Below are 15,403 nucleotides of genomic sequence, written 5' to 3' on the forward strand. Positions count from 1 at the left end.
ATGGGTCTTTTATATTTATTTTCTAAGATTATAACTTTTCATCTTTGAATTTTTGTGATATTTTCTATTTATTTAATACTTTTCTTTTCTTCGTTTTATTTTATATCAGCAAAATCAGAAAGAGGTTGGTTTGAATGGGAGGGATGCTTACCCTAATTGAAATTTCGAACCAAAATCATGGGAATTTGGGTGTGAAAGAGATAAGTTGATTTTGGTTAAAAATGGTGAGGAATGAAACCAGTCATAAAAGTCATAAACTAAGAAATTTTTAGGATCTACTTAAAGCTCTCATCATTGCTAGGAAATGGTGATAAAATTGCATTAGAATTAGGGTTTTAATTTGTGGCTCACAATCATAACCCCTTTGACTATGTGCCAAATTTGAAATTATTGAACGAGTCATATTCTAATCTTATACCAATTTGAAGAGTGAATGGAATATCAAGGTGCAAGACAATCAAATGTCTTCCATCTTACAGGGGAAATTAGGTAAAAAAAAAATTGTATATTACTAAGTTTTTTTGTAATTTTTTTTTTTCTGGAGTCTTTTAATTTCACTAAAATTAATCTTTGTTTATATGCAATTCAATTGTTAAGTTTAACAGTGTTACTATAAAATTATCCAAATCGAAGTTAAATCCAATGTGTTTAGCCTTTTATGGCTCTTTGATTAAAAACAAAGTTTAGGTTGCATGAAATGGATAAGCGTTTTATAAATATTATGGATTTTTTTTTTCACAGATATTAAATTGTAATAAATTTTATTTTATTGCACGAATATAGCATGATTATCATTATTGTTAAATAATAATTAGTTTAGGTATATTTGTAAGCAAAAGTATAGTACCGTGACATAATTGGAATTTCATTTTATTAGATAAAATAATTAAAAATGATAAGATTTAAAAAAAAAATGTAGGAAATGAGTTATTTTAATCAAGACATAGTATCTCCATATCTATTTAATCAAGACATAGGAAATGACTTTAATTTTGAATTTCTTTAATAGAATCTCAAATTCTATTATTTTAAATAAATAAATAATTGGCTAGAAATACTTTATAATTTATGAGTAAATTAGTTTCAAAATTTTGTTTAGGTCATCACAACATTGATGTATAGAGTGTTTACAATAAGTTTTTTCGTTAATTTTCATTCGAAAAAAATTGGATGGGTTTTAGTGGATGTTTTCTCATACCTTTTTCTCAGTGTTGTTTGAATTTGAAATTTTGTAATTTAAATGAATTATACATTCGTAGATTAATTGTATAGTCATAACTTATATATAGAATAACAGGAATTAATTAGGGTTCCCAAAATGTGAGGAATTGAAACGGACAAGGAAGTTGGAAAAGTAGTTTGAGGAAAAGAAATAAATAGGGTCAAAAAGGGAGAAGTTAGGACACCAACTATGGAAAATTTGACTTCTTTGCATAACAGTGTTCTTTTCTTTATCCTTCCAATCCAACCAAACAAACAAACCATTAACGTTGGATCCGACGTGACTTTTGGTCCAAACAATGCATGTCAATTTTAGACCATCATCATGATGAAGACGGATTCTCGAGGCAACTCCAATAATCTATATATCAATTCACTTATACATATATTCATAAAAATATACATATTTAAATGTTTTTATTTTATAAATTTTTACGTCAAATTTAAATTTGTTTTCCATATAGTTTATACATAAAATTTAAAAATAAATAAATATAGCAGCCATTATTCAATTGCATTAATTTTATATATGTCAAACAATACTTTAGATTAACGGTTGATGTTTTAACACTTTACATAGTCTAACACACTTCAATTCAATGTTAGCTATAATGTTATCTAACATCTCAGTTTAACATCAATAAAATGTTGTTTAACATGTAAACAAAATTTATTATAATTAAATTAATAAGATTATATTTTTTTTTATTTTAAAAGTTTACGAATTAAAATATATCAAAGTTTAAAATAAAATAAATTTAAATTTTTTATTTAAGTTTAGAATATATATATATATATATATATATATATATATATATATATATATATATATATATATATGTTTGATATATTGTTTTGGCTTACCTCTTGTTTTAGATATTTATTTATTATACCATATTTTTAATTTAAAAAATATTAAATTTAAATTATAAAATGTATGTTAGTTTTAATATTTTAAAAATACGTATGTTGATGATGTATCTAAATGTGTTTTTTTTTTCATAACTCTAAGTCTAACCTATTCAATCAAACAGACTTCTTTTAAAATGAAAATTCAAGTCTAACATTTTGTTAGACAAACTAAACCAAGACAGACTTTGAAACGACTTAGATTATAAGTTTTGGTAAGACCAACATCAATCATGATACTTTGAATATCATAAAACTGTGACCATAATTTATTTGACAAATTTTACATATATATATAAAACAAACAATTATAAGAGTGCATTGTTTTTCTTTTCTCGTCCACTTTTTCTTTTCCCAACTTTCCCTTTTAATTTTCCTTCATTCCCTTTTTCTTTTTGCAATGGAACATCTTGCTTTTTTTTTCACAGACAGGTAAACATGGATGAAATGCATCATTATATGAATTGAGAATCTTAAGAGACCAAGTTATATATTTCATAAAATATTAATTCATGCTGATAATGTGAAAATGAGAAAAAAAATATATAATTATTTTGTATTGTAAGTACATCGATAACATCATTAAAATCAATTATCATAATTAATATTAAAATTTCGGTTTTATCTCTAAAGAACGTAAATTAGCATTTCTATTGTCTCTTTCATTTCATGCGCTCGCCTGAATTATATGACATATTGGAGTGGTTTTTGATTTGTTAAGAATAGTGTTTCCGATGAAAACTGACCGAACAGAATAATGAATTTGGGAAAAGACCCTACGAGGGAAATTTGTCAAAAAGTTTGCCATAGTGGGATTTGGTGTCATTGTTTTGTTTTTTTATTTATTTATTTAATTAGGATATTAATTATTAATTTGAAAAGGTTAGTTCACTTGGTGACCAAAACCAAAAGAAAGCCTTGAGACAGATGGATATTCACTCTGCAAAAGGGCAACCAAATAGTGACAAAAAGAAAGATAAACCTAACTCAATCTCTTTTCCATGGATCATCCTTGCTTTTCACCTTTTCTTTATCTTTTCTGCTAAAACTTCTCATCATGTGGCCTCTCGTGCAATCCATCTTCATAACGACTTCCATCTATGCTACATCTAAATTTAAAACAAATTTACTCTTTATAATAAACTAGCTTCAAATTTATTATACAACAACGTAAACAAAGCCTAGGTAGGTTAAATAAAAAACGAGATTTGTTTAATCTTTCATGTGAGAAAATTTATCAAGTCAGTATCCACAGTATTACAAAAATTATAAATATATGGCATGTACCATACACTCGTTCGAGTTAGGGAGGGATTAGTTGATCAGGAGAATGGGACGATCGAGCAATCACAAACTTTAAAGAACCTTAAATACAATATTTAATCAAACTTATAGATAAGTCTTACTTATTAGGCATTGAGTCGTGATTATAGATATGTTAATCATAAGTCCATCTTAAAACTTATAAATATAAGTATGAGGTAAAAATGTAGGTAATTACATTTATTGTGAATTTAAAATTTTATTGTGATAATCGATCGACTAGATTACCGACTTGAGCGTCAGAGTATCTTTGACAGATACTTGTCCACATGACTTGAAGTTCTAACATCAAGAACGTAGAAGAATTTGACTAAAGACATTTGAGATAAAACTGAGTGACTAGAAAAAAAGTGTGAATGAATGTTTGATAGTGATTCCAACTCCACATCCGAAATAGAATCAAATAATATGTCTTTAAAAAAAATATAGAAAATAAGAGAAAAATATAAGTATATTGTTTTTATTAAAAGTTCAAACGTAGGTTTAAGTTTTATATCAAATAAAAATAAAAAAATTAAACATTTTATGAAAAAAAAATTATAAATTTATTTTCTTATGAATCGAAAACGTTTCTTTTTAGTTTAACTGAAATATAGTTGGTGTTATGTGTTTACAATATTTTTTTTTCTCAAAAGACTTATATGTTTTAAAAATATTTAAAGATATAACAGTTGATAAAAGAGGAAAACAGGTAGTTATATTAAAATAAGTATTAGTCTACAAGTGAGGATAATTTTTTAGGTTAAATTTCGATGCATGTATCTGGCATCATGGTTATAATAATTGATGACAGAAAACGAAAACTAAGAGTATATAAAGAAAAATGACTAAGAGTTGGTAGAAAGTGATTTAGCTGAATAGTTATCATGAAAGGAAAAACACACAAAATATATGTAATTTCGAAATTAAAATAAATACTTCACGATAATATATATATATATATATATATATATATATATATATATATAATGTAACTCAATTATATATATTTATAATAGTGGGAAGAAGATGAAGATGAAGAAGGAAAAAAAGAACCCTAAAAGATGAAGAACACGAATGGGTCCCATGTTGTTGTTTAAGATTGGATAAATGTTGTTTTCTGAAGAAAAAGAAACTGACTTTACTTATAGAGTTTATCAACAGCTACTTCGAAATCTGTTGCATCACTTTCTTTTTTTTCTCATCATTGTGCTTTTCTTCTTCATCTTGATGCATATATAGTAAAGAAGGTTTCCCTATTAAAAGTGTCTTCAATCATATTTATTTTCTCTTTTTGATTCCTTTTTCCTCAAAAGGAGATTAAATAAACTCATTTTTGCGATATATATAATTATTTTTTTATTCAATTTTATGAAGAAAAAAATAAGTGTAATATGGATAGATACTCTTTCTGTCACTATCTTCTCTTCCCAATTCTTAAAAATTCAAAACCCTAAAAAACTAAAATTGATATTATTTCGACAAACACAGTGTTGGTCTATTCAGGTTGATTATGATTGTTACCATGAAAAAGATTTATGATTAAGAAAACAAAACACAATCACATTTAGAAGTTAGATAGCAAGTAAAGTTTTTTTTTTCATTTAAATAATTATGATTTTAAATTTAGAAAACAATCAATTATTGAACAGATATTTAATTTTATTACAAGCACACACTGTGGGGTTAGCATGGACACAGAGGATAAGGGTCCTCTTCCACACAATTTTTTTTTTGCATAAGTTTTATTTATTTATCTTGTATATAATGGTGTCATAATTTGTTGATTCAACTGTGCAAGATATATCAAAATTTTCATAATTTTTTAAAAATAATATTACTTGAATTTAGTCCATTTTATATTATTTAATTGTTAATATATACTAGATTTTTAATTGTTTTGTTGAAATTGAGAAAATAGAAAAACTTAATCATTGAAAATTGAGATTAAGCTTGGAGTCTCTTCTTCCAGCACTCCATCAAAGCTTCTGGAAATTTTTTTTCCCAAAATAAAAGCGAGTGAGTATCTTCCAAAAAATATTTCCATAAGTAATTTAATGTTTTGGAACATAAAATCTGAAATGATGGAGTGTAGAAAGAAATTTAATGGGGTGCAGGAGGTAAAATCCTTTCTATCAAATTCCCAAAGCAAATTGCAGTATTTTATGGGGCTTTCTTTTTGTACCTCCACGTTTTCTTTCTGTACTTTTCAAGTTTTTTAAATATCTTTACTAACCTTTGACTTTTGACTAGCTAAATAGGTAAATTGTTAATTACCCTTTCTTTCCTTATTTATTCTCTCTTCCCACCCCAGAACACATCCCTCACATGTTATAGCAAAAAAAAAAATAGTATTGGACTGAGCCCAATCATGTTATACCTTATCAGCAAAACTTGAAGGTCAATATGAAAAATAAGGCTTGGCCCTAAATATTTGTAACAACACACACACACTTAATATTTACAATTTAAAATCATCTTCTTGGAATGTAATATTTGTAAGGAATACTAAATTCAATGTCAATTGAGGTTGAATTAAGGTTATGGAGCCCTATTTAATAAATTATAATTATAATATAATATAATTTATGAGTTTAATAACTATATAATCAAGAAAACATCTCTAATGTAATGTAAAAAGTCTATTAATTATCACCACTTTATACCGTTACCTGTATGACTCAATTTACCAATATAACCTGTAATGTTGTTGAATCTACTAACTTACTATATGCATAAACAACTATAACTCGTTAATATCTTTTTAATTATTACTTACATAACACTATCCATATAATACTAAATCCATCAATCACACTTTTTAATTTACCCGACACATTTTCATTATAATATTTTGCTCATTACTTACAATATTATTCATAAAATAATATATGTCACATTCACACTTTTTAAGAATAAAATCAAATCGTGACAAAGCTCTAAGTTCCAAAGTCAATAATATCTCGAATGCGGTGATTGACTCTAACAATGCTAACAGACTTGAGGTTGAAACATCGGTGTCGCCTATGGAAACAAAAACTCTCATTGCCCTCGACTAGGACGCTTGTTCCGATATACCCAATAATCCAACATCGCTCTGGAGTTGAGATCAAACACACTTTAAATACTCCTTTCTCCTTCCACCATCTAAGATGTCTTTTAAAGACAAAACTGGGATGAAACTCTAGGTTCTAAAGCAAACAATATCTCAGATGAAGTGATTGACTCGAACTATGCTGACAAACTTAAGGTCGGGAACATTAGCATCATCCGTGGGAACGAAAACTCCCATTGTCCTAGATTGGAGGACTTATTTCGATACACCCAATAATCTCACATCGTCCAGGAATCGAGATCAATTGCAATTTAAATACTTATTCCTCTTTCTACTCTCTTACATGCCTTTTATGGAAAAAATCATAATAAAATTCTAACTACAAAACAAACAGTACCTTAAATACAATAATTGACTATAATGACGAGAGGAGAATTAAGGTTGTAACAATTACAACTTATTCTACTTCCCTTGTTCCCTTTTGGTAATTTATTTTGGTATTTATATTTCATCGTAATTTGTGTAGTCCTTGTATCATTGCCACCATACGTACCATTTCCGATTTCACAATCTTAAATTTACACTCCATTCATTGTTATTGTGTTCCATCTCCATTGTTACTAAAATAAACAAAAAGGGACCAAAAAGACATATTGGATTATTGAGACATACATAAAATTCTAATTGAAATTCAAGTAAAAAAATATTGAATTCATTGAGTTCTTAAGTGAGATTAATTCAAAAAATAAATGATTTTTACATCAAATCGATTTTTTTTAGAAGCCTAAAAACAAAACACTAGTTAGATTAAAAAACAAATATTTGTTAATCTTATAAAAAAAAACTTACATCGAGTCAATTTAATTTTAAATAATAACAAGACAAGAATCAAAACTAAATCCTCGAAAAACAACTACCAATCTAACATTCTAACATGTAATATACTATATGATTCCTATACAATAAAAAATCACAATTTCATTACTAATTCAAAATATGACTCATCAAATTTCAATTTCAAACAAAAATGTACAACTCAACGGTTAGAGTTTAGTTCCAAACCAACAATATTCGATTAATATCCAACCAATCAAATCAAAACAGAACGATGGTTAAATATAGTGTATGTTCTATTACATAACACATTTTTTTCCAAGCAACAATAATTCAAATTGAAAAAAAAAAACTATAAAATCATTAAAATTCTCATAACCCTAATTAAACTACACCTAATCGAGCAACCATGTACTGATTAAGAATCAGACTAAACAACAAAAATCATTTCCAATAATTCAATTTGTTAACCTTGTGGTCTTCTTACATGAAACCAGAGAAGAAAAAAAGGAAATAAATATTTAGAATAAAAAAAAATTATCTTCATCTATTCGGAATCACCTACTAGTAAGTGAGATCTATTAAAAATAATAACTTTAAAAGGTTAAAAAAAAGTAGAAAGAATATATAGAAAAAAAATATAATTTGTAAATAGATAGCTAAAAATTTATTTTATATAATTAAATCTAACTTCTAATTTAAATATTAATATTTTAAATCATTTATACTTAAAAAACACATGTTCTAATACATCAAATATGTATTCATCCTTGTTTCTACATATAGTTTGTTCTATGTCACTCTTATCTCTTGTTCGGTCAGTCTTTAAAGTTTATTTTTGTTTAACATCGTTTGGATGGTACCTACAGAAGGTACTTCAATGTTTAAGTTAATAGGTGATCGATTGCAAGAGTGTTAAATGTAGTGATGCATGTGTGTGGACAACCATACCTTAAACTTTTATTTATAATAGTTGTTGTGAAGTTTTCCCGTTTTGTTGATCTTATCATAGCTTAATCATACCTTAATTAACGTTAGTTGGTTAATTTGTTATTATCATAACTAAGTGGTAATCTGACCTTTATTCTGCAATTCGTCAGTCTATTTGTCAATCTGAGTGATCGATTTAAGGTATACTGGTCAATCTGTTAATCGATCTGGGTGATTGATCAAAGGGTGCATTGGTTGATTTGTCAATCGGTCTAGGTGATCAATCAAGATGATCAATCCAAGAGTGATTGATTCAAAGATGATCAATCCAAAAATGATCAACTCAAAGGTATATGATCGATTTGTCAATTAATATGGGTGATCGGCTTGATGGTTCATAAGTGAGTATGATATATTGACTAAAAGTAATGTATCTTATAAATTTTTATATATATATATATATATATATATATATATATATATATATATATATATATATAAGTATGTAATGTGTATTGTTTAAAAACCTGGCTTGCAGCTAAGCCACGAGCATTTGACGTTAGTGTTGAATATGTGGAAAATAAGTTTAAGGTAAGATGCCAAAGATGTCACATGAAAAAAATATTATCAAAACTTTTGAAACTTAGTCTAAAAGTGACAAAATTTTTAAAGATTGCAGAATATATGCTCTTTTAACTTTCCTATCATCAATATTTGACCACTTTCTTTCTTTACCAATTTTCCACATTTCAATTAATCTTTTCTTCCTTTTATTTTCTTATATGCTTCTTACTTGTTAATTATCTGGATCCAACTCATTTATATTATAAAGTATTCATGAATTTATTAATAATGGGAGATATATAAAAATAATTGATTTATGTTTTAAATAAAAGAGAAATTTAGTTGCATGAAGCAATCGACAAGTAGGTCCAACACATTTATGGTATCAAATGTGATGTTCCTAAGTTTGAAGTCAATTGTCCACCACACGTGCACATTCACTCATACGCCTTTTACTTTGAATAATACCACTGTGCTGTGGAAAGTAACCTTTTCCCAAACAACAGCCAAAAATAACTACAGCAAGACATTAATTGCTTATGCTTATACGCATCAGACTAATTAATCTTATCAATATGAGTAATTGAATTGATGAAATATAACTCAAAATAAGCTATGTTATCAATTGAATTAATAAGTCTTACACCTTGAAATAAATGTTTTTTTTATGCGAATATATAACAGCATTTTGATATTACTTACAGAACAATGTTACTGATTCACGTGATTAAGTGTTGATTTGATTTAGAATTTAGGGAAATTAATTTGGATACGTTAAATCTGAATTAGGTTTTTTACTAAGTTGGATAACTTTTTCTGCGAACTTCTATGAGAAAGGAATACATATTAACTTTTTAGATTAAAAAAAAGAATTTAGAGTGTAAAATAATGTTATATTAGAGTTAATTATACATGGTAAGTTGGTTGATTTGATGAGACAAAAGCTTTATATTAACAATATATATAGCCATTATTAAACTATTTTTAAAAAGTCATTGGATCCAAAATAATGTTATCATCTGATAAAAATGGTTAAGACCAATTTAGTTAAGATAAGAGACATTATTTTATAGTGAACTAAGAATAAAAAGTATTTTTTGAAAAATATTAATAAATAAAATTAAAACAATTGATTTTTTATTTATTTTGAATTTTATTTCTCTCAACTGATAAATATTGAATTATTTCTCTAACATTCGTGGATGACCGTTTATTTTTCCAAAATTATATTACATTAGTAAGGAATAAAAATGATAAATCAATACTAATCTTGATCTAATTAAATTTTTGTTTTTCTTTACAGTTGGTTGTGTCTCTTTTCTTTTTTAAGTTTGGAGAGTTATATATTTCATGTGTTAATCAACCGAGAAATATTAATGTTTTTAGTAACTTACAAGTGATAATCGTAGTAGTATGATTAAATTTTGAGGTTTTATATATTAGCTTCCAAAATAATTATATATATGATAATAAAATATATAATTTGTTATGTGAGTAGTTTAGTTAGAATTTTAGAAGCCTTTAATATATCTTCCTTTTTTAACTTACGCTTATGGGATTTACACAAGCTAACAATTTTTATTTTGCCAATAAAAAATTTGAGAATTGTGGCGACAAAAGCAGAAATTAAAAGTGAGGAAAAAATCACAGCCACTAGTATGTGCATAATGTATAGTATATAGTTTGGAAAAGAAAATGCAGAAATACGTACTAAGAAAAGAAAGCCATAGAATATTTCCTTTGCTTCTTTAATTTCTTTTGGAATCTCTAAGTTTGGCCATTGAAATGGGATCAATCTCCACAATCTTCTGTCTTCAAACATTGGTGCCTATACCATTTTTTGTCTTTGACTTCACACCCACTTTCATCAACTTCCTACATAAATAATCACTTATTATCTTCTATTCTTTTCATCATTTTTCTTCATAAAATACTTAAGCTTCTTTTTGTATTTGGGATACCAAAAACATGAATATTTACACCCAATTGTCAAAATAGGTTATAAACTCACTTACTTATAGCACATCATGATTTGAGTGAAAAATATACAACTACTTTAAATGATAGTTAGAACAAAAATGGATAACCCAGAGTGATTGATGGATTATGTTAGAGATTTCATATCGACTAAAGATAAGATAAATTTAAAATATATAAGTGAATGCAAACTTCATTTAACATACTGGTTTTATAAAATTGAGTTATACTTAAAATCTATTTTTTAATATAGTATCAAAACTATTTAAAAGTTTATCATGATGATATTTATTGTTTGTTAAGTCTATCGTGTCAATCCTATCATAAAAAATTAATTTTATGTTCAAGATGTATATATTTCGACATGTTACATAAATAAATGCAAATTCCATCTTACGAACAAATTTTATAAAATTAAATTAAATTTAAAATCAACTTCTTAATAAATAAAAAATATAATATTGTTGGAACAATATTCAATTACATAGATTTGTCATAACAATGTTGATATTGTAAATTAGTTTTTATACTATATTTCAAAATATGAAAAGAATTTATAATTGTATCCCCATAAATAGTCTTTAATCTCACTTGTTGAAATATAGAATCATAAAACTTATCTCTTGCAAGTATGTATTATTGATACAGTACACACCAATTTAATGTGTAAATTTGATTACGAAAGTGAGAAACACTAAGATGAAAAAGAATCTGAACATAACAGAGATGCAAGTGATAGGTAATAGACATCATTAATTTGTTGTTGTCCTAGTTGTGTCATATCTTCACATGTAATATAGACATTTTTTGTATCAGTTTTGTTCTGAACTTCACATGCCTCATAGGGCTACATAACTTAAATAGGTGTTTCTACGTTTGCATCCCTCTCAAGAAAAAAAGTGGTCCTCTTTCTGCTGCTAATAATTTGTAGTCAGAAAATGACTTAACTGTGAGAACAAGAAGATTATTTTTGTGTCATTGTGCATTCACATCGACAACTCATAATTCCATCCATTTCTTTACAATGCATTAGCAACTTGCCAGAACAAACTCACCACTACTCAAACCCTTCTTTTCTGTATATTCAAAACAATATATTGTTTCAGAATTCAACTTCAAATAAATTGTCATTATTAATTATCCATATAAATTTGAAAAATTGTTAATTTTTATATTTCTATCCAACTAGATAGACATTAAAAAATACAACCTAATAAAAGTTATTTAAGTCTCTTTGTCAAACAACAATTAAAACCTACATCTATTTAGGTCATATCCATATCATAATTCATCTTAGTATTATGATTATTATTTATTATTATATTATTATTAATTATACTGTTATTATATGTTTGAGGTAAGTATTATTCCAATAGAAACATAGATCAAGTTTCATATTAGTCCTATAAATACAATTAATATTTTTTAAGGAATATGATTTCGTAAATATTCATACTCATCATATTTATAAGATCTTAAACTTTCTTATTAATTTGAACGTCAATGTTTTTCTTTTACAGGAAATTTCTTTTCGATTAACAAAAATTCTTAAAGTGTTATCTGTTTGCAAATCCACAGTCAAAATCCTAGTAAAATTGCTACACATTATAAATTGAATATAAAATGATACATTGATAATTAATGGTTAATGTACAAATTTTTTAACTTAAGTAACATATATTGAATTTGAGTTATGTATGCTTGGCATTAATTATGGTAAGGGAGACATTCAAGATTGAAAATTTGTTTAATGAAAAAAAAAACATCTTTAAACAAGTTTTTCCATTAGTATCAATAAGAATAAATATATTTTTTATGAAGTACTAAGTTTTAGAGTTTTTGTTAAATATTTTTTACTCTATCATTAACTTAATTTTTTAGTTTATAAAAAATATTTTAAATTATTTTTCTTTTTAAGTGTGTATTGGTAGAAGTTATATTCTTGATATAACAAAATTTTAACATTTTTCTTTAGGAATTTTAAGTTAGTTTGAAAATTTTACTTAAATAAAAATAAGTAAGAAATTATTTATAAACTCTTTGTTTTCTCTTGAAAAACTAAACATACTATCATGTATTACACAATTATAAATAGATACTTATGAAAAGTAATCCAAAATTTCACACCTAAATCACCATTCCCTACGGTGATGGTAGGATTGTCCTATAATTCGGTCACATTTTTAGGCTAAGTAGTAGAAAATTTAAGTAAACATATTTCCTTGCATGAAATAAGTTTGACGAGACTCAAAATAAGGAAAGATTGGACTGTATATTTTTATTTTGTTTTTATTATTATCGTATATAATAGTCTAACATTTTTTAGGAATTGAGGTAAAACACCTTTAAAACAAAATTTCAAGATATTTTCTAACAAAAAAATTATGATGGATAAGATTCAAAGTTAAAAATTATTTATATAGTATTTTCTCTTGTACATATTTTTTCAATGTAAAAAATTATTTTAAAAGAAAATTATGAATACAGTAGAATGGAAAAGAAAAAAAAAAGAGAGTTTATGAATGAAGCAACAATGTATATATATAAAAAGAGAAGAGGTGTCAAGATGAGAGCCACAAATGTCAAATATATACAACTATTTATCCAAACACGATTCAACTTCGTCATCTTCAACGTTCAAACCATCTCATCAACACAACAATTCAATCACTGCACATATAAAATACCAATTTATCTATCATCTTCATCATCATCACTCTTGCATTTCTTCTATTATTTAACATTAAATTATAATTTTCATTTCATTTTTCCTAACCTATGATTTTTACATTTTAATCGGTTAAAGCATTTCTTAATAATGTGTTAAATTTAAAATTAAAGCAGATCAAATACGGAGGTTTCAATTTTGATTAAGTTATAAAAACTAAAATCTCCAAGAGAAATATTGCAAATCAGAAATTAAACATAAATGATGAAATTTACGGTTAACACTCATTTTAATTTTTCCTTTATTTTTTTTTTGTCTAAAGAAATCGACAAATTTAAGTTAGTCTTAATTTTTTTACATATTTTATGTTTTAATTTAACTTTAAGTTCTAATATTTATTTAAAATGTAACGAAAAAAATCATCAAAACATAAAATAAAATATCTAAATAATTGAAGATCGATCCACAATTTCACAGCTTTTAAAAAATACATAAAAAAAACTATATTCACAAATTGAGAATGAATGAAAACTAAATCTTTAGTCAAAATTGTAATAAATAATTTAACAAGAGAGACATAGAAGACTCAAAGTAGATTATTAGGAATTAAAGATAAACAAAGTCATAATTTAATCCAGAGGAAAAAAAAAACTTGGTCATACTATTATTACTTAATATATTATGAGGGTTTATATACGTGTGTACAAAAAAAAATTGAAAATGAAAATGGAAACGTGTTAAATCACGAAATCATATTTTTTTTTAATTATTTACACGTTAACGAAGGGTGTAACCACCGAGGGTGGTTCGTAGCAGAACGGAGCTGCGGGGTGCTGCCACTTTTTGAAGACGATTTTCTCCGGGGGCCGCTGCTGCTGCTGCGGAGGCTCATCCTTCTGCGCCGGAGGAGGGGGCGGCGGTGGCGACGAAGCCAGCGGGGAGAGCAGCGGGATCGCCACGTTCCACTGGGCGGAGCGGTTTATCTGAAGCGATGAGGGAGCGTGAGACTGCAGGCGGCTGGGCTGACGGCGGGCGCGGCGAGAGTCGGCCATGGTGACGGTGGTGCGTGTGAGATTGGTGGCGGTGAGAGAGAAAGTGAGAGACAGTAGTGTGGTGTGTGAGAGAGAAAACGGTGGGTGAAGGTTGAGGGGTATAAATAGAGGGGCGTGCGGTGCACACGTTTGGAATCTCAAACTTAAATCATTGAACCGGCTCGGCTCATTTGGCGGCTCGGCTGGGTTTGGATGGGTTAGGTTTGGTTTATGGATTCATATGCTTTTCGTTTTTCTACTCTTTTCCTGTGCATTTATTTCTGATATATTACTTTGTCGGGAAATTAAAGAAACATAATAAAAAATTTACTTAGTAATTTTTATTGTGTTTTATTTATATAACATAGTATGATGTATATAAACGGATTAAAGATCACAGCAAGAGTAAAATTATAAACGAAAAAAATAATATAAGACCAAGAAAATAATAAAAGAGTAATATCGATTTTTAAATAAAACTCAATTATTTTGTTGTTTAAAATGTTAGATCATAACTAAAATTTCTTTTATTTTATAAAATTATCATTTTCTTAAACAATTTTTTTATAGAAAATTATTTTTATTTTATTTTTAGATTTCTGACTTCATCTTTCTCTGTTTAAAAATCAAATATAATATCATAGAAGGATTTTTTTGCTGAGAACTTTATGCATTAACCGATAAAAATTCAAAATATATTAATTTAGTTTTTAGTTTTTTTAGTTAATGTATTGTTTTAAGTGTATGTAATTTCTAGTTTAGTTAATGTATGTGACTCAAAATAACTTAAGGTAAATCTTTGTTTGTTTATGATCATACGAGGATATGTTAATAACATTTGAATTAGAGGGTTTTTCTTAAATGAAGAAAATTAACGTTATTTTGTTAATACTTTGTTGAAATAACTTAAAA

At 26.4% G+C, this 15,403-nt stretch overlaps 1 protein-coding gene across 1 annotated transcript; it reads right to left on the reverse strand.

Annotated features, from left to right (window-relative positions):
• Window positions 1-14,040: 14,040 nt before the first annotated feature.
• LOC108325639 (uncharacterized protein At4g14450, chloroplastic) lies at window positions 14,041-14,602 on the reverse strand. The gene has a single exon (XM_017558732.2). The coding sequence runs from the start codon at window positions 14,510-14,512 to the stop codon at window positions 14,231-14,233; it is 282 nt and encodes a 93-aa protein (XP_017414221.1). The 5' UTR covers window positions 14,513-14,602; the 3' UTR covers window positions 14,041-14,230.
• Window positions 14,603-15,403: the final 801 nt, after the last annotated feature.

Source organism: Vigna angularis, chromosome 3 (genome assembly GCF_016808095.1).
Source record: "Vigna angularis cultivar LongXiaoDou No.4 chromosome 3, ASM1680809v1, whole genome shotgun sequence".
NCBI lineage: Eukaryota > Viridiplantae > Streptophyta > Magnoliopsida > Fabales > Fabaceae > Vigna > Vigna angularis.

What these genes read in the sequence shown, in the direction of transcription:
- LOC108325639 (XM_017558732.2), bottom strand. Translation starts at nt 14,512, where the DNA reads ATGGCCGACTCTCGCCGCGCCCGCCGTCAGCCCAGCCGCCTGCAGTCT.